Below are 19,457 nucleotides of genomic sequence, written 5' to 3'. Positions count from 1 at the left end.
TGAACTCGATCGACTAACGTCAACTCGATCGAGTAACTTCTCAGCTCGATCGAGTGCCCCTGTATGTCGGTTATTTCGTTCTAAAATTGTTTTGGTCTTCATGCTTGTGGATCTTATTGATAGTATGTTCCTTTGTCATTGTTGGTGATCACGTTGTCGTGTTTTAAGTACGGTTTCTATGATATAAACATGGTTTTGTGTTTCCACCCTTGTAGAGATCATAAAGTGAATTGCCTCAAGTAAAATGTTAAATGGTGGTTATAATTCTTGTTGCGTGTTTTGTAATGTCGCATAAAGAATTAATCAATGTCGTGTATAATAACTGGATGATGGAATGTGTAACTGTCTTGTCCACTTTTCATATGGTCTTAGTATGCAAGGTTCATATTTCTGTAATAGTAAGGAAGTACCATGTTCGTTGTGAGTCTCAACGTACAGTATAATTTGTTCGTAATGTCAATGTGGAATAAAGATATCGCCTCGTGTACTAGTTATAGTTGTCCTGAAGGTGAACTTCGGGGACGAAGTTCCTTTTAAGAAGGGAAGAGTAATGTCGCATGGGAAAATGACAAAATTATAACAATCTCAAAGTATTTTGAGCACTTGTTTGAGTAATTATTAGTGATTGTTGTATAATTGTTGGCAATTGTTGATTAAATTTATCATGTTGTTGTATTTCGTTTCCAAGAAATTCTTCACAAAGTTGTTAAATAATTAAGTTGTTGTTGCATGATTGAGTAATAGAAATGATTTAAAGGAATTAATTTAAAAATGAATGCTATTTTGTTTGTTGTGTAAGTGATAATCTACTACTTTTGGGTGATTGATAACTAATATTGTTGACAAGTAATTGATGGAGGAATAAACAGATAGTCGTGTTGGTTTATGCTTGGGTAATGACATGAGATAAGTGGAAGTAACGGCTGTGTCGGTTTGTTCTCGTGTATAATGTATGTTTAGTGACTTGCTAGGAAGCCGTGTTGGATGTTGCGTGTGCTAGGGTAGATGATGATGATGGGTGGTGAGCATTCATAACTGGGTGGTAGATACGAACAGTTGTGTTTGTCCTTGTCAGGATGGATAGTTGTAGGTTGCCTTAGTTCCTTTTGCCTTGTGTCGTGGGGGAGGATGAGTTGAACTTCGGGGATGAAGTTCTTTTTAAAGGGGGAAGAATTTAATACCCGTCCTTTTAGAGACCCGTCGTTGACTGACCTTAGACACCTATCTAGACCTTCGGAAACCTTACGAGTTAACCTTGTGACGTTATAACCCTTAGAAGTTTTGGTTACTCGATCTAGCGAAGGCTACTCAATCGAGTAGCTTAGTCACTCGATCAAGTAGAGGCCACTCGATCGAGTAAGTTGCTTACTCGATCGAGTATCGGGAGTTCAGCGGGGAATTATAAATCGTGATATCGTGAAACCCAAATCATTTCTTCTCCTTCTCTCTTAAACCTAGATGCCGTCATATCACTTCTCCTTCACCGTGGTTCATCTCCTTGAGGCCTTTGAGAGTGGTTACACCTTGGGGATGGGATGCTTGAGTCGGGTAGCGGTCTTGACGCCGGATTGCTTTGTATAGGTATGTTGTCGTCATCATCATCGTCTCCCTTGATTTCAGTTGTGTTTATGGTAGTTGTAATGGATGATTATGCTGGTTGTTATAGGTGATTATGGTGATTGCTTGTTGTCTTATGGTCATGCGCGGAATCGCTGCGGTTTGCTAAAGGTAGGTTTTCCTACTCAGTACTGTTGGTAGTCTAGAGTGTCGATTGTTGTGTATAGCTGGTTTAGTGTCGTTGTTGGTGGTGTGGACTGGTTATTGCTGACAGTTGTTGTATAATGTGGTTGGTTGTGATTGTTTGTCTGTGGTTCGCGAGGTGCATCCTCAGCTGAGTGGAGTCACTTGCGGGAGTGGCTTCACGCCCTTGATTCGCTCTCTGTGGAACCCGCCACAGAAGGGGATGTGCACATTAAGGAACATGGGTTATCGCTTGGATTAGATGAGCGAGGCTTAAGTGGGAACGGCTGCGGTCCCCCACTGGCGGTGTGGATTACTGGTTGCGACTGGTAATCTGGCAGGACTGGACCTTTGCGCAGTCAGTGGTGTGTGGGTTATTGGAGGAGATGGTGTATGCATGTTACCGTGTTGTTGTGTTTGCCTGTGTATTTGTTCCTTCAGTTACTGACCGTGCGTGGTGGTTGTGTTGTCTTCTTGTGTTGTGTCTGCCGTGATCCATTATGGTGAGCAGTCGGTCTTAGCAGGTTGATGTCTGGATCATAGCTGGGTGCTTGGAGGGACGAGTCTACCACGAGTCACGACAGAGATAGTTTCACCTAGTTGATAGTTGTCACAAGTTGTACCTTTTATTTTGTCTATAACACTTGTAATTTAATATAACCGTTCTTTTATCGATATTTGATTATTACTATCCTCAGGCAACCGAGATGGTAACGTCCTTATCTGCTAGGGAAGGTCTTGTTAAGGCTCCTTGGTAGATGGGGGTGTTACACTTGCACCTCTATCCCCAAGGCTTTTAAGGCATTCTCCGATACACACCTAGTGGCGTTCATACGCCTTTCGGTAAGGGCTAAGAAGGTATTCTTATGGGGTTCGCTCTCAAATTCGAACCCCGGGTATCCTGGATGGGTAATGGCGAGTGATGCCGCCGGTTCGGGTTCCTTGACATGCTACATGAGAAATCACACAACAAGACATTGAAGGGAAAGATGCAACTTGAGACTAACTTTGTAAATGGATGAAATTCTCTCCCAATTCCCGAACTTAATGATTAACCATGCAGTGAGCTTAAAAATGAAGTTTTTGACAATAATGAGTGTTAAATTTTGAGAAATTACTTTACATTTTTAAGATGAAACTTTCTTGATTTACCTTATAGTGTAATAATAACCATCAAATTCCTAACTTATCAACACTCTCAACCATATTCGAGACAAAATCATAGTTGTTCATGGATACTTAGGAAGTTTACAAAAGTTTCACCCAAATTTCAAGATGGAAAATTTTCATTTTGAGATCACATACCGTATTACCAATTAGAATGGTAGTCTTATAGGGCAATTAAACCAACTTTTACTCATGGAAATCAAAATTTGGGCATGACTTGTCTAGAATTCGAAAATTTAAGACGAAATCTTAAGACGAAATTTTCACATTTTAAACAAAAATCCATCCATAACAACAAAGGTTAAGCCTTTGTTGTCCAATTAGACATAACCACAAACATCAAAATCCACATATAAATTCATTGTCAAAATTTCGTTTTCCTTGGTGATGACCAATTTTATTTTATTTTTGACACAAAATTTGATTTTTTTGCAACAACAATAATGTGGAGAGCTATTTGTTACTATGTATTAAGTAAAAGCATGAAATTAATTGACAAACCCCAAGCACATTAGTGTAGATCTAACAAATTCGAGATGGAGAAACAAGAAGAAGAACGGTCTACTTACATTGCTAATTAGGAGAGATTTGAGATGGAAATTTTGAGTGGAAAACTTAGTCCAAGTAACAAATCACAAAAATGGAGTTTTGGAATTATTTTTAGAGAGATTTTGGTGTTGTTTGAATGAGGTGAAAATGAGATATGAAGAAAATAAGGAATGAAGAAAAGGGGATTAAACCCGTGTAAATCCCATCCCCAGCTCCACTTGGTCGAGTGGCGGGTTCACTCGGTTGAGTGAATTTTCACTCGGTTGAGTGGCCGAGTTCACTCGGTCGAGTGGTCGAGTTCACTCGGTCGAGTGCCCTATTTTCCATGATGTTTCCATCTTCTAGAAAATGGTCCACTCGGTCGAGTGTTTGGACCCACTCGTTCGAGTGCAAAGTTACTCGGTCGGGTGTGAACCCGTACTTGGTAGAGTGATTGCTTATGGTTGGATATTTCAAGTCGAATTAGAACGATGAAATCACTGCAACACAAAGAAAAGGTTCGGGAGTCCACCGGCTTTCGGTGACTCACCCGAGTTAGCTCACACGTCATCCTATTTTACCGTCTTTGGTACATTATCGTAGCACTAATAACTATTCTACCAACATAATTCACCATTCATATACAACAAATACACTAACATGCATTCAATTAACACATGGTGCAAAATTTAAAGAGCAATGTCATCATTCGCATACTAACATATACCAACTATTTCTGAGCATACCACTCCTAACAACCTAGCATTCCACTTCCACACACCTTTATGCATCATGGCAAATACTATATCATAAAAGAACGTAATGTAAATCACATATTCATGCAATCATGCCACTATACAACTTTCCACATAGCATTCATCCATACTCTTAACCACCCACGTAGTGACCAACCGAGATAATAGGCACTAGTTTTGATATGAGGTCACCCACTCATCCAAAACCGATCTCCTATCGTACTCAAGTCGGGTTCATTTTACTAGACACACCTAGGTTCATTTTGGTTCATTGGTTTAAATTCCAAAATCGTCGCTCTGATACCACTTTGTAACACCCCCTTCTTACACCGCCAAGGTAATTGGGAGATGTTACCTTCTCAGTTTCCCGAGGCGGTAAATCGGAAGATACAGTAAAGAAACATTTATTATAAATGACAAGTTTAGTGATTACAAACCATTAACTAATGAATAAATACAACTCATGACCATTATACTCATCTAACCAACTATACTCGTCTCGTGACTCATCAAGCTCGTCCCATCTCCCGTGTACTATCCGAACAACTTGTACTTAACCTGCTCCCTATATGATCGGAAATATCATATGGATCGACACAGGCCACCCCGAAAAAATGTGACAATTACACAGACATAACAAACGTCAGTTTCAATAAACAAATAAAGTGTGACACGACTCAAGTGTGTGATCATGCAACATGACTACTAATATGAATGAACCATTATCAAACCACTATCACCATGGTACTGGGACACGCCCAGACATACCGACAACCTCACTGGTACCGGGACACGCCCAAACATACCGATAGCCACAAACAAGTACCGGGACACGCCCAGACGTACCGGGTCCGGAAGCCAACCGGATCCCCTGCCAGACGTCATGTCTCAACCACACGAGTCCCTCCGTAACTCAAGCCATTAATGTGCACATCCCTCTTGGAGTGGGAAGCTCCAAGAGCCGAGTCAAGCGTAAGACTGTCTCCCAACCGCCTTACGTCTCCATACAACAAGTAACCAAACATATCTCCATGACCTCCAACATACAAGACAACATAATAAATGCAATATACCATATAACATGCCAATTACCGACTCATTCAATGCAATTGATAACAAATGACTCATTTAGCAAACAAACACGATATTGAAACTGAGTAGGATAAACCTACCTTTTAGCAATCTCCTCAAGCTACTCGAATCCGGACCGAAACCGTCTCAAGGAACCGTCTCATCCTATACAAATCACATAATAACTATCACAATACATCCTATACTAATATACACTACAAAGCTCCTTATTATTACCCCTTAATTACCCCGATTACACATATTAATTACTAATTAATTACCCATAACGAATTCCCCCAAAAGTTAGGGTTTAAAGGACTAGAAAAGGGTAGATCTTTACTTACTAGATGAAGGAGATGAAGAGGAAGGTGGGAAATCCTCTAATCCAAGCTTGAATCCCAAGTAGTAGGTGTTTGTGAGGATTTAGAGAGAAGGGGGAGAGATTGGAGAGATAAAGAGGAAGATAGAAATGATTTTAGGGTTATGGGAGAAAAGGGTTTAAATCCCGTATTCTGAAACTGCGTCACTCGACCGAGTGCCGAGTCCACTCGGTCGAGTGGACTCACTCAGTCGAGTGTACTCTTCACTCGACCGAGTGGACCCACTCGATCCGCTGCAACTCCACTTGGTCTAGTCTAGGTCTAGTGTACGGCTATCCTTCCCTCCCGAGTGATCTCTTATCAGTCTAAAAGTCCTCTCACGCGTCCCAAGGTTTAAGTACGGATCCCACAGAGGTCGGGTATTACTGTCATTTTTGAAGTTGTTGCATTATAACATGATTATTTGATATTTGAGGTTGGTTTCATAACATTGATGAGATTTCCTTGTAGCATGATAATGGATAATTAGTGTTGGTTTTACATTATCATTTAAGTTGCATTATAACATGATAGTTGACAATTGTTGTTAGTCTTATAATGTTATTGAAGTTGCATTATAACACGATAACGAGGTATGATGACTTGAAGAGTCGATATGATTGTGAGTACATACATGTATTCATGCCATGTTGCCATGTTGGTGGGTCAAGTTCGGATAATTTGTTTGCCTTTAGTTTTGGCAGAAATACAAGGAAATAGGAATGGATCAATTATTAGATGACAAGTGGACTAAATTGAGTGTGAAAAATCCAATTGTCTAACATTCTTAAAATAGAAAGACAAACAATTAACTGAGACACCAAAAAATGAAATAGACAAACAAATGACCGAAATGGAGGGGGTATTATTTTACCGTACTGAAAATATTAATTTAAACGGGTTTAAAACTAGTTATTACTAATTTAATAGACCTTGCAAAATTGACCCGAATTGAACCCGACCCGCAAACTCAAGATCCGAACTAGAGCCGAATCTGAATTGACCTGACTCGAAAATGAGTTAAACCTGAAATGACCTGACCCGGCTCGATGACCCGACCCGAAATTGACCAGTCCCAGAACCCACCCGATTGACCTGTTTAACGGGTCTAGTTGTTACTCCAACTACACTACCGGACTGGAACCCCACCCAGTAAAGTCCTGCACTTGAGAACTAGTACATTCATATTATGCCCACATTTTAGAGTTCCATAGATCCACACTTGATCTAAGCTTATACAATGAACAATTAAACCCAGTTGATCATCCAAATTAATCTAGCAATGAAACCTACAAATCAAGTAATTAACATATTTCTGAAGCCAATTTGCAGCATTATTCTTCTACTTCTCTTCCTTGGCCTTGCTTTGGTTTTCTTGTCCCCTTCTTCTCTCTTCTCTCAGCTTTCACTCCCTTCCGATTTACCTAGGTAACTTTTCTTTTTTCTGTATTTTAGCATCTGGGTTTTCTTCATTCTTGTATATTTACTTTAAAGTTTCAATTTTTCAGTTTAATGTTAACATTCGATTATATGGACAATTGTTTACGTTTTGGGTTTCTCCGTCTTTGTGACTGTTCACTGTAAAATATGCATTGGATATGTTGCTGAAGCCAATGGTGGAATTAGGATTTTAAGTTACGGGGTCGAAAAATCTCAGCGGAATAGGAGATTTTAACTGACAATATCAAAATTTTCGTTGCCTGGCTGAGGCGAGCGCGCCTGCTACTCTGCTAGCCCCTCATAGTTCCGCCACTGGCTGAATATTTGGGATAATTCCAACTAGTTTTTCTAACCCTTTTTTCCCTTTGTGAGCGCTTTGAATAAGCTAGATGTTTCTGGGTTTATCATGTTTTTATACCGAAATGAATTGATGGACTGAGCTTGGATTATGTTGGAGAATTTGACCCTAGGGTTAAAGTGAAGGTGTTGAAGTGAAGTTATTGGATTATTGGAGAAAATGGTGAACCGAATTAGTATACTTGGGGTCAGTATTATTAGGATGAAGGAATTATCTTGTGTGAGCGATACTATCTACCTTCTCCACTTCCTTTCACAACCGAAGAGGTCTTATCCTAGTGGTTAAGACTGAGGTCAAAGAGTTTTAAAATATGAGTAAGTGTTTATTTTCAAGTGAAATGAAGGGAAAAATAAACGTTGTGCTAAGATTTTGTGAGAGAAGATTGGAGAGAGTTAAAAAGAGGGGGGGGGGAGGGTGTGGGGTGTTAGATAACATTCCATAGTTTTTCCTTGTTTTTGGACTTAAATACTCAACTACACAACTTTTTATGAATTTCAGTGTTGGAGTCGATATATGGAGCTTGCAACGTCTTGCAGAGTGGAGACCTTGCAAATGGTGGCTTCAGGAAAAACCAGTTGGTAAGCATTTATCAGCCACTGATTATCATAAATGTTTGGTGTTTTGGATCTAGTTTGGGTGGGGTGACGTGATTTAGTTTCTGAGTATGGCCATGAATTGATTTTGATTTGTGAACCTTGTCCGGTGATATGTTGTAGCACTACCTACAAAGACCAATGGATATATACGTGTGGATTGTTATGGCGGCCTCAATCAAATGAGGAGAGATGTGAGTGATGCTTTCACTTCTTTGCTAAATTCAGTGTTTGTATTAGTTTGAAGCGAGCTCATACATTCTTACTGGATTGATTGTCTCCTGTTCATGTTGAGTGCAGTTCTGTGATGGTGTCGGCATTGCGCGTTTGCTTAATGCCACTCTTGTGCTTCCTAAATTTGAGGTTGCAGCTTATTGGAATGAATCAAGGTAAATCTATTCCCATAAGATTGTTCTGTTTGTGTACTGGTATACACTTCTGCGGCCTTCTCTATTTAGCTAACTCACCCTAGCTAGTGGTGAAACCTAATCTTCTAAGGTCATGATACAATATTCTTTTGAGTTAGATGCTAACCACCTATTTTAGATGGGTACCTAAAACTTTTGCTAGCTTTTTATCTCCAGTTCCGTCTATGACATAATGTCAAGGCTGATCAACTGATCTTATACCCTTGATTCAAGCAAGTTTTTGTTGTCTGCTATGTTAGTTCGTGTATTCAATTCTAGGGCTGCACTCGTGTCCTAGGTAGCACGGACACTCCTCCTAACTAGCCGTCCCGTGTCAGACACCCGGACACCCGACACTCGTCGGACACACGCCTAAACATGTTATAATTTAGATGAGGAATAAAATGTCAAAAGAGATTGATTAGAAGGTGGGTTTGGGTGGGAAATGAGAATTAGTTATTGTCAAGGTCAAATTTTACCTTCACTTGTTTAAATTTAATATCAAATACATTACAAAAATAAAATCATACGTTATTTATAACCATAAAATATATATTTTATTAAATTTAATAGCGTGTCCCGTGTCCTAAATTTCATGGGAAGCCGTATCACGTGTCCGTGTCCGTTTTGGGGCTACCTAGTTCGTGTCTGACATGACGTTCAAGGATATAGGTATAAAGTTCATATCCAAACCCTTATTAATGCGTCATTTCTCTTAGGATACCCAAAGGGGAGTTTCTTATGACAAAATTAAAACCTTATTAGTGGAACTGAGGAGACTTGTGTATGAAGGAAGCATTTAGTTGTCTATTAAATGATTTTAAGCCTTATTTCTCAAAGTGAATTTGGTTAATTCATTTTGAAATATACTATTTAGATTTGTATATATTTTGTTTCGGAAACGCGACCCGACAACCTTTTATTCATTTTAAGAACGAAAGTCCTTGTTTATAAAACATCAAGCCAAGTCGAGTCTGAGATTTGGATATGTGTGCTCGAGTGGTAATTTGTCACACATTGTTATGAAGTGCAGAACCATATTGTTCCCTCAAATTTCTAGGACATGTTCGGATTGACAGGCTGCATGTGCCTCAGTGGTTTTGCAGATGTGTTTGATGTTGACTACTTCAGTCAACAAATGGATGGCTTTGTTCACATTGTTAAGGATCTGCCTCTAGAGATTGCCTCGAAAGAGCCTTTTCAAGTTGACTGTAGGAAGCGCAAAGGCCAGTTTGATTACATTGAATCAGTTCTTCCTTTACTACTAAAACATCGATATATTTCATTCACACCGCAAATGAGCCAAAGGAGAGACAGGTACTTCTATTATTCAGTCTTCTTTGTTTCCAATTGCTTAGGAAATTGCATAGGAGAAACACTGCTCCGAAAATTGGCTCTTTACTTGAACACTGCCGCTGGGTCTGATATTACACTGCATCTATTAGATTGGCACTTTTTGGACAAAAAAAGGTTGCTCATTGTTTGGCAATCAAATGCTGATTACTCGGGAACACTGTTCTTATTTGAATTAGGACTATCCTCAATTGGAAATTGTGCTATTTATATAGGGTAGCTTGAAAGTTGCAACCATTGAACATTCTAATTGAGTTTCATGAATAAAGATTAAAGTGAAATTGGAAAACTTCGGAAGCCAACAGGTTGCGTAGGCCAGATTCCTCTTAGTCAATGATAGATTTTGGAGCAAGAAATGCGATGATGTTTGAAGCCTTGACCTTAGGTTTGAAATATTAACCAACCACTATTGAAACAAGGGGGGCTAAGCACTAATTTATACGGAGTATATTAAAATGGATATGAACATAAAAGTCAGCATGGCCGGACCCCTTTCTAGTAAACACGAAATCTGCCTACTGATATACCCCCTCCCTTCAAATCCCACTCTTCCCCTTTGCTTTTTGCACAAAGTTTAAGGGTAGAATTAAATATTAGTATAAGTACATGATAATGTACCAACGTAGAATTAAATATTAGTACAAGTATATGGTAATGGGCCATAACAATAGCATTTTGTGTGAATAGACAAACTCAATGAGGACAAATATGTCCTAAAAAGGAAAGGGGAAGAGTGAATTTGAATGGACCGAAAAGGAATAAGGGAAGAGTTGAAGGGAGGGAGTACTTGGAAAGTGGACCAACCCACCATTGTCCAGCTCAGGGCCGTCTGGGACATTTTCGAGGCCCTGTACAAAATTTTAAAAGTGGCCCCTAATTATTTCATATATTTGGGGCCACGTATAAAACAAGTCTTTACCTATTCAATAAACTTTTATGTGAACTTCGTATTACTAATTATATTGGAATCAAATATTCCTTTTTCATTTTTAAATTTTTAACACTTATTATAAGTTTTATTTGATATGCATTATATTTATGTAAATTTTAGACGATAACAAAAGTTGGAGGCCCTTACTTTATGTTAATTTGGCTCACAAACTATGGAATAAGACGCTTACAACGTGTGACGGTCCATTACTTTTAAAACAAAACCATTTATTTGTTGTATCGATAAAAAAATGATTCTTAATAAATGGATCGTGTTACACTGCAAGACCGCCCCACACAACGATTACTTAATTGTTTTATTATTAATATCGATCTGATAAATATGCTATTGGCCGATTAATAAAGTTAAAACCTTGTATAGTACACAATTCTATGAATTAAAAAAAGAAAAAAGAAAATATCAAATTACTATATTTTCATTTTGAAAAAAGGAGTACCCATTAAAAAAAAAAACAATATTGCTATTTGCTAAGATAGTCTACCGACTTACCCTCACATTAAAAAAAAATTAGATAAAAAAAATATAGTAGAATGTAGGTACAATGAGTCGAACCCAGAACCTACGGAAGGTAGTCATGAGCTGCTACCAGCTGAGATGAATGGATCAAGTGAGTAAATTATGCGCCGTTTTTTATATATCTCTTTAACTACTGGAATTCCAGAAAATTGGACCCCAAAAATTCAGGGGCCCTGTTCAAATGAACGGGTTGAACCCCCTAATAGCCGGCCCTGGTCCAGCTTTTCGGTAACTAACAAAAATTGGCATAAACAAACATTAATCAAGCTAAAATGCTTATTTCTAAATTGAATGTAAAATGGATAATTAAGCGTTATTCGGATTTCGAGAATTCACTAAATAAGGGTCAAGACGGGGGGTACTTAGTGGTAAAAGTAATTTATTTCCGAGTAGCTTGCAAATTTGCAACTATTGAACATTCTAGTGGAGTTTCAGGTATAAAGATAAAAGTGAAATCAGAAAACTAGGGAAAGCCAACAGTTTGAGTCCATTTAGTCAGTGAGGGATATTGGAAATGCTCTCTTTTTGAAGGAATGATTGAGATGCATTGGCGTATCCATGTAGGAATACATGGGAATCTGGGACACATGTAGAACAAAACTTCTTTGTGCGGTTTGGCTGACTTTGCTGTTGAGAAAAAGAATCTGTGACGTTTGTATTATAATGATTTGTAACTTTTCAGCGAGACACCATAACAAACTTTTCAGGATCCGCCACTACTGAGATCATGAGATGTATTGATAAATCATTAAAGGGCATCTGTGACAAAGTCATGAGTCGAACTTGATGTTCAACATTATCAAATGAAAACAAAGTTCCTCGTCTTATTGACATTTTATTGTGTACTTATCTTGCAGGTATCCTCACTATGCAAAAGCTGCTCTCTGCCAAGCATGTTATAAAGCACTACACCTTACTAAAGCCTTAGAGAAGAAGAGTACCGAGCTACTCCAAGCCATACCCAAGCCATTTCTTGCCCTTCACCTTCGATTTGAACCCGACATGGTTGCTTACAGCCAATGTGAGTATAGAGGGCTCTCATCTGAATCCATGAAAGCCATTGAAGCCGCAAGAGGTGAAAGGATGCCATGGACTGGTGAAGCAGCCCGTATTTGGAGAAACCGGGGCAAATGCCCACTTACTCCACGGGAGACAGCCTTTATCCTTCAATCACTTGGAATCCCGAGAAACACAAATATTTATTTAGCAGCTGGGGATGGTTTGATGGAGATTGAAGGACTAACAACCGTCTATCCAAATGTTTCCACAAAATCGACCCTACTAAAGGACGAAGATTTTAGGGCCATGCATGGTAACACAAAAGCTGCCTTAGATTACTATGTTTCGATTAATAGTGACTCGTATATAGCAACATATTTTGGGAACATGGACAAAATGGTTGCAGCTATGCGAGCCTATAAAGGCATGTACAGAACCTTGTTTTTGAGTCGGAAAGCATTTGCAGAATTGACTTACACAGGTTTGAGAGGGAAGGAACTAAGAAGTGCTCTATGGAGTGTTCATAGGGATGATTTTGTCATGGGAAGGGGATCGGCTTTGCCAGATTGTTTTTGTGAATTTAAATTGAGATGAATAGGTTTAATACATCTTGTCTTGTATGTTTTGTATATGTCATTGACCACCCAATCAAGGTTTTTAAAGGGAATGAATCATTCTTTCGACGCTATAAATTACACCTTGTCTCAATCATTTCTTTACTTTTATATGCTTTGCGAAGGTGTTTTAATCAAGGTAACCAAACAATTGGGACGGAGGGAGTGTTGTAAATCTCTTATAAAACAGATTTGCGTTAAAACATTGCAAGACCATTAATAAAATAACTTTCGTGTAAAACCGTTTCATAGAAAAATTAGGGTGTTGATTTTTCGCAGTACATATTTTACTCAATACAGTACATATCTTCCCATTTTACCCTCTCATTTTTTCACTTCATTTCTTCCCCTCTCTTTCCCCCTCTTGTGTACTGCATCAGAAATGTCAAAAAAAAAGGACTAATGCATTCACGTACAAAGAGCTAACTTATCATCTTACTCCGTCCCCAGCCACCATTGCTCTTTATTTGATATTCTATGATGTGATGAGTTTTTACCCATTTTATTATCTATTGGGATTACGATTGGAGTATGTGTTTCAATGTTCATATTATGCTCCAACAATTACGCCACTTGCAATTCACAATTGAATTCTTCCTTGATTTGCTTTAACAATGTAATTGATGCGTTTGCGCGTGCCACCGCTCTCCACCTACGCCACCAGCTAGGTAGCACCAAAACGGACACGGACACGGACACGACACGGACACGTGATACGGCATCCCATGAAATTTAGGACACGGGACACGCTATTTAAATTTAATAAAAAAAATATTTTATGGTTATAAATAACGTATGATTTTATTATTGCAATGTATTTGATTCTAAATTTAGTGTATTTGATATTAAATTTAGGTAACTAAAGGTAAAATTTGACCTTAACTATAACTAATTCTAATTTCGCACCCAAAAAAATCTTTTAATCAATCTTTTTTGAGAATTTATTCCTCGTGTAAAATATAACATGTTTAGGCGTGTGTCTGACGAGTGTCGGGTGTCCTAGTGTCCAACACGGTGTCGGACACGGGACGGCTAGTTAGGAGGAGTGTCCGTGCTACCTAGGCCACCAGCCCACCACCACTTAACAACCAATTAATCTCCCAAATTGATAATTTACAATTACCACAAACCCTAAATTAAACAAACAAATATTAAAAATAACATTAAAAAAACACTAATTTGATCCAAGATTGTACCGTTAATGAATTAAATACATGTTTTATGTTCAAATTATGATTAATAATTGAAAAATATAATTAATTTAAGAGGTGGTATTATTAGTTCTTGAGAGAATTAGGTTTAGAGAGATTGTTAGGGAAAGTGTATACAAATGGAAAATATTGAGCAAAAAGTACTGTGTTGTGTAAAAACATACTGCGAAAATAAATTACGAAAAATTATTGCTAAAAAACCGGTGCAAGGAATAGTTGGTATATCTAGAGAACATGGAGATTTGCCTCACCTCAGAAAAATCTTCTTTATTAATCAATTGCATGATTTGCATCATTGTACATGTTAATATAAACAACAGATTTTTGTTACAAATAATAATTCTACAAGTTTCATGCCCCAGTTGTATACTCCCAAGATTTCCACCAAAATTGAAGAACACAAAGCCTTCTTGTCCATCTCTGGGTGGATTCCTGTGAACATTAGCAGTTTCCTTCATGAGCCCTTTGTTTCAACATTTGAGCCGGCAACACGGAGCATTGCAGTAAATATGGTGCCGTGATAACGAAACCAGTGGTGGCGCCTTAATCTTGGCTGTGCCCCAAATGCGAACATCACAAATTCACAATATGGTCAGTCTGAAACCTTCAAAGCTTTTACAAAGCGATTGCACTACAGTATTATGGCGCATATTGATACAGGCTAGATGTCACAGCAATCGTGTCGCCTTTAAATGGTTTTTTCCTTGACAATGTCCATCTCGACTTTAATAATCATTTCGATTGCCCAATGTTGGTTGTGGGTACCTTAATCTTAGCCTTTTGATCATGCTCTAAGCGGCAGCCCAAGGAATACGTCTCACTACCTAGAAAGAAAGAAAGAAAAAAAAAAAAAAAAAAAAAAGATGATGACCACTAGTTTAATGCCACGAAGACAGACTACCTCATTTGCCTTCTTTAAGGGGTCGGTCCAACACACTACGGATCTCACACCCAACGACGGATTTTACAAAAGCCAGGAGGAGAACCGCTGGTTTTTCACATTTTAATAAATTTAGTACCCCTCCGATTCTCGGGTATAGCCCGCAATTTCGTTTTTGGCAAATTCAGTTCCATTTTCAGGCTGTTTTTGTTAGTAAAATCACCCCTCTTTATTGATGAGACGCACAACCCCAGTCGCAATCCTAATCCTTGTGCAAAAAACAAATGGAGCATTTCCAAAGAATCGGAGGTTGTACAAAACTAGCACTTGGCCTCCTTGCTCGGTTGAGCATGGAATATTTTGAATATGAGGTAAGGAATTCAAAGTCATCAAACTCTGACCCTCCTCTTTTTACTTCAAGATCCACCACTGTTCACGCCTCAAAAGCCAGTATTCAGATCCTCAACTAATTACTACTCATAAAGTTCATTTATTGTGTTCCTTTTTTCCTGCTCTATTTCGTTGTTCTGCCAAATGGAAAGTTTGTTTCAGATGATGATAGAGATTAATATCACTTAAAAATAAAAAAGTACTCCGAATAAGGTCCTTTGTATCACAAACAAATAGGTGGAATGAAACAAAAATTATAAGGCCCTTCGTATCACAAACAAATAGATGGAAAGAAGTACCGTGGTTTAAAAAATTGGTAAATCTTGTAACTTCTCAGGATTTGTTATCTTTGTATCTATCAAATCAATAGCTTTTGCCAGATTGTGCAGGATATCTAGCTGCACGAAAGACAGCAAAAGGGAAATCGGATGTTGTAACAGACTCAATCATCATGTCCGATGAGAAAAAAACGACAGATTAACAAGAGCAGAGATCCCTAGATAAATCACATACCAGAAGCATGAAGCCTGCCTGATGTCTGACCTTTTCTCCAACAATAGTCAAAAGCTATGTTGATTGCCTTGGACTTTGCTGCAAGCGCCTGACACAACTATTTAGTGAAAAAGTTTCTTGTTTCAGTCTATAATATGGTGTCAAAGTGTCTCAGGCAACATGTAGCATAAGTCAAAAGACAATCCTTGAGTCTTCACTTCTTTCAACTAATAATCAAAAGCTATGTTACTCGGAGTCTGCTGCAAGCGTCGGACGCAGGTGCACTGTGCACAGCACATGATGGAGAGTCGGACATAGCTATCTCGTGAAGAAGTTCAAGTTTCCGCCTATACAGAAGTGTGCAAATGTTGATTCCTGACACTCGGTCAATGTACAACCCTCCAGAAATGAGCACAAACAATCACCCACCTTCAATTCCCAGCTATAATGCTCACTAGGTCCCAACTGTTATCCGTTACTATGGCAGACATGAAAACTATCATCCTCGGCCAAGTGATGCAAAATTGACGAAGCCTCAGGTGAGAAACCATTTGGAAGATACATATCTAACATCTTTGAGTACTTGAGAGCAGCTTCAATCTCCTGCTCATTCAAACTACACCCTATCAAATTTCTCCACTCCCTCGACTTTCCTTCTAGGCATATACCATGGAGCAAGGCAGTAAAAGTGAATGATTCTTCAAGTATATTCTTTTTCATACTTCTTCTCCTTAGCTGTAAAGCAACTGTGAGCATTCGGTGCTGACAAAGGCAGATCAATATGCAACTATATGCTGATTTTGTTGGTGACAAACCATCTGCTATCAGACTTTTAAAGAGCATCAAAGCAATAGAATCTTCATGGTTTTTAATACCATTTTCCTTTTCAAGAACTAATTCAGAAACATTATTCGTGAACCCATTAACTAGATAATTGAACGTAACATCGTTCGGGGTGCATTTATTCCTCAGCATTTCTTCAAAAGTTGATGCTGCTTTGGCAAGTTTACCCCTCTTGCAAAACCCACCAATAAGAATGCTGTACGTGATGACATTGGGTACTAAACCACGGGATTTCATTTGCCAAAAAGTTTTATCGGCATCAAGTGTGTTGCCTTCGCGACAGTGCCCATTAATCAGTGATGTATATGTGACTACATTTGGTCTATATTTCTTTTTTACCATCTCATCAAAAGTCTTCAAAGCACTTTTCATGTCTTGCTCCTTGACATAGCCATCTATTAATGTTGAGTATGTAAACACATCCGGGGAGAGGCGTCGTTCTACCATTTTTCTGAAGCAAAGAAGTGCATCTTTCATCCTCCCAAATTTGCAGTATGCCTTGATCATGGCATTATACCCCACAACATCAAGTTTGAAGTCTTTTTCATCTGCAAGATCAAAGATCTTTTGTGCCTCATCAAGATTACCATTTCGAGCAAACCCATCAACCAATGTGGTATAGACAAATGCATCAGGATGCACGTTTTGATCAAGCATCTCACAAAGCAACTGCTTAGCAGCTTCAAGCATGCCCTTTCTAAACAATCCACTCATTAGAACATTGTAAATTGCGGCATCAGGGACAACTTGTCTCTCCATCATTTGCTTCCGAATGCTTAACGCAGCTTGAATCTCACCGTGAAAAACAAGCCCGTGAATAAGAGCTCCATAAGTGACCATATCAGGTTTATGACCTCTCTCTGTCATATCAATGAGCAAACGGGATGCCCTATCAATGTCGCCGTGTTTGCAATAGAAATGTATGAACGGGGTATAACTGTATTGATCTGGTGTCAGCCCCCTTTTTCTTGCATGCTCTAAAAGAGCATTAGCTTCCTCAACCTTCTCCAAATTGCATGAACCACAAATCAGAATGTTAAAAGTCTGTATATCCGGCTTACAACCAAAGTCCTGAATTTCTCGGATGACATCCCAGGGTTCCACTGAACAACCATGTTTATACCGACCATCAACTATATTATTCAAAATCTGAACATTAACATTTAAACCCCTCATCTTCATCTCGGCCAAAAGCTTATCTACTTCCTCAAATTTCCCCCCTTTACAAAATCCACTAATCAAAGCTCCATACGTCTCCACCGTTTGCAAAAAGCCTTTAAACTTCATCTCTTTTAAAACCTCACGTGCTTTCACCATATCACCTCTCTTACAATACCCATCAATTAGTACATTGTAAAACACAACATTGGGAACACCACCCTTTCCCCACCGTTCCTCAATCAACTTCCTCCCCTCCTCAACTCGCCCTCGCTCACACAAACCCCTTACCATAATACCTGTACTATAAACATCCAAACACCCCTCACCACCACCATTGTCTCTCTTGACCATTTCCCCATACACCTCCTGTGCACCCTCAAGCTGACTACTTTTCAGCAACACAGTAAGCAATGAATTACAAGCAATAACAGACGGCATTCGACAAAACCTATCATTGACATAAATATACAACTCCCTAGCCTTATCTACGAAACCAGCATGAGCATAAGCACGAATTAAGACATCAAAAGCATCAAAACAAGGCAAAACACCCTCATTTTCCATTAAAGTTAACAACTTTTGAACCTCATCGAACACATTATTTGTTGCCAACAACTTTAAAAGCGAAGATAAAGCATACCCATCAAGAGGAGTAGAGTATTTCCTGTGTAAAACCCAATCATAAAACTTTAAACCTAACTCAACATCTTTAATTCGATCAAAAACAACATGGGCAATTTCTGAAGGCTCAACAGCTTGTTTCTGAAGAAGGGTTTCAAGAAATTGATCCCAATTTTGATGGGTTTTGAGCAAAATGCAGGCTTCACGACCCAGATTTTTGATATGGGGTTCATAATAAGGTGGTTTTTTGGAGGGTTTAAGGTTGAGGTTTTTGCGAGGTTTAATGAGAGAAAGAAGTCTTTTGGACATTACAAACAGGAATCCCGTCTCGCCTCTATTGTAACGCAACTAAGTGCGCGCTTGCTTTGTTAAGCCAAGAAAAAAATATTAGAAAGAGGAAGGAATTGGTGTGTTATTGTTGTAAATGGGAGAAGAAGGAAATTTAAGGCAAGTTCAGGAACCATTGACACCAATTTTGTGCTTGGTTCTGTGTTTCACTGAGGAACTGTTTTCAAGAGTCGCACAATTTGAACTGTCGAGGTTAGACTAATTATTTGGTTGGATCGAATCCAGTCGAGCTTTATTAGGTTTTTATTTTGGCTCGGTTTTTCTTGGACTTGGGTTTAAAAAATTCTCATCAATGTGTTAAAAAAACGTTTTCTGAAATGATGTTTAAAAAATATAAAATAACTCTTTTTTTATTCAAAATCCGTTTACTTCTCAAAATGGAGGGTGTGAAGAATTGAAAAATCTCAAATCAAAGAGGTGGGAATGTTTTGTGTAGAAAAACCATTTAATTTCAAACACACAATTAAGAATGGCGTGGTTTCTATGAAGAATCGAAGACGCGTTATTTCCGATAGTGATTAGGAGCAAAAGAAAACATTAAAAAAGAAAGGTATGCATGTACAATAGTTTTCGTTTTAATTTCTTTTAACGTTTTTGCCATTTCTAAAGGCAAACACGCCACTTCCTAATTTTATCTCATATTTCAGGTACGAGCCTAC

General features: G+C 38.5%; 2 protein-coding genes across 7 annotated transcripts; one reads left to right on the top strand and one right to left on the bottom strand.

The window, feature by feature from the left end:
* Positions 1–6,751: 6,751 nt before the first annotated feature.
* On the top strand, positions 6,752–12,930 carry LOC141599721 (O-fucosyltransferase 13). Its single transcript, XM_074419827.1, has 6 exons — positions 6,752–7,048; positions 7,917–7,996; positions 8,135–8,205; positions 8,312–8,400; positions 9,514–9,735; positions 12,097–12,930. Exons 1-6 carry the CDS (start codon positions 6,903–6,905, stop codon positions 12,830–12,832), a joined length of 1,344 nt encoding a protein of 447 aa, XP_074275928.1. The 5' UTR covers positions 6,752–6,902; the 3' UTR covers positions 12,833–12,930.
* A 1,374-nt stretch (positions 12,931–14,304) lies between these two features.
* Positions 14,305–19,075, bottom strand: LOC141599722 (uncharacterized). Of its 6 annotated transcripts, none has more exons than XM_074419828.1 (3): positions 15,847–19,075; positions 15,633–15,731; positions 14,305–15,470 (listed from the first exon to the last, which is right to left on the bottom strand). In XM_074419828.1, exon 1 carries the CDS (start codon positions 18,757–18,759, stop codon positions 16,294–16,296), a length of 2,466 nt encoding a protein of 821 aa, XP_074275929.1. In that variant the 5' UTR covers positions 18,760–19,075; the 3' UTR covers positions 14,305–15,470; positions 15,633–15,731; positions 15,847–16,293. The 6 variants fall into 6 exon arrangements, with proteins under 6 accessions (XP_074275929.1, XP_074275930.1, XP_074275933.1 ...); XM_074419829.1 differs by having other exon boundaries at positions 14,305–14,887; XM_074419832.1 differs by having other exon boundaries at positions 14,305–14,616.
* Positions 19,076–19,457: the final 382 nt, after the last annotated feature.

The sequence above is a fragment of the Silene latifolia genome, chromosome 9 (genome assembly GCF_048544455.1).
Source record: "Silene latifolia isolate original U9 population chromosome 9, ASM4854445v1, whole genome shotgun sequence".
NCBI lineage: Eukaryota > Viridiplantae > Streptophyta > Magnoliopsida > Caryophyllales > Caryophyllaceae > Silene > Silene latifolia.
Note: the sequence above shows the minus strand (reverse complement) of the source record. Positions and strands in the feature narration are given on the sequence as shown.

What these genes read in the sequence shown, in the direction of transcription:
- LOC141599721 (XM_074419827.1), top strand. Translation starts at nt 6,903, where the DNA reads ATGAAACCTACAAATCAAGTAATTAACATATTTCTGAAGCCAATTTGC. An exon ending in GCTTCAGGAAAAACCAGTTG is followed by an intron (nt 7,997 to 8,134) that starts GTAAGCATTTAT and finishes GATATGTTGTAG; the next exon opens with CACTACCTACAAAGACCAAT. An exon ending in TCAATCAAATGAGGAGAGAT is followed by an intron (nt 8,206 to 8,311) that starts GTGAGTGATGCT and finishes TGTTGAGTGCAG; the next exon opens with TTCTGTGATGGTGTCGGCAT.
- LOC141599722 (XM_074419828.1), bottom strand. Translation starts at nt 18,759, where the DNA reads ATGTCCAAAAGACTTCTTTCTCTCATTAAACCTCGCAAAAACCTCAAC.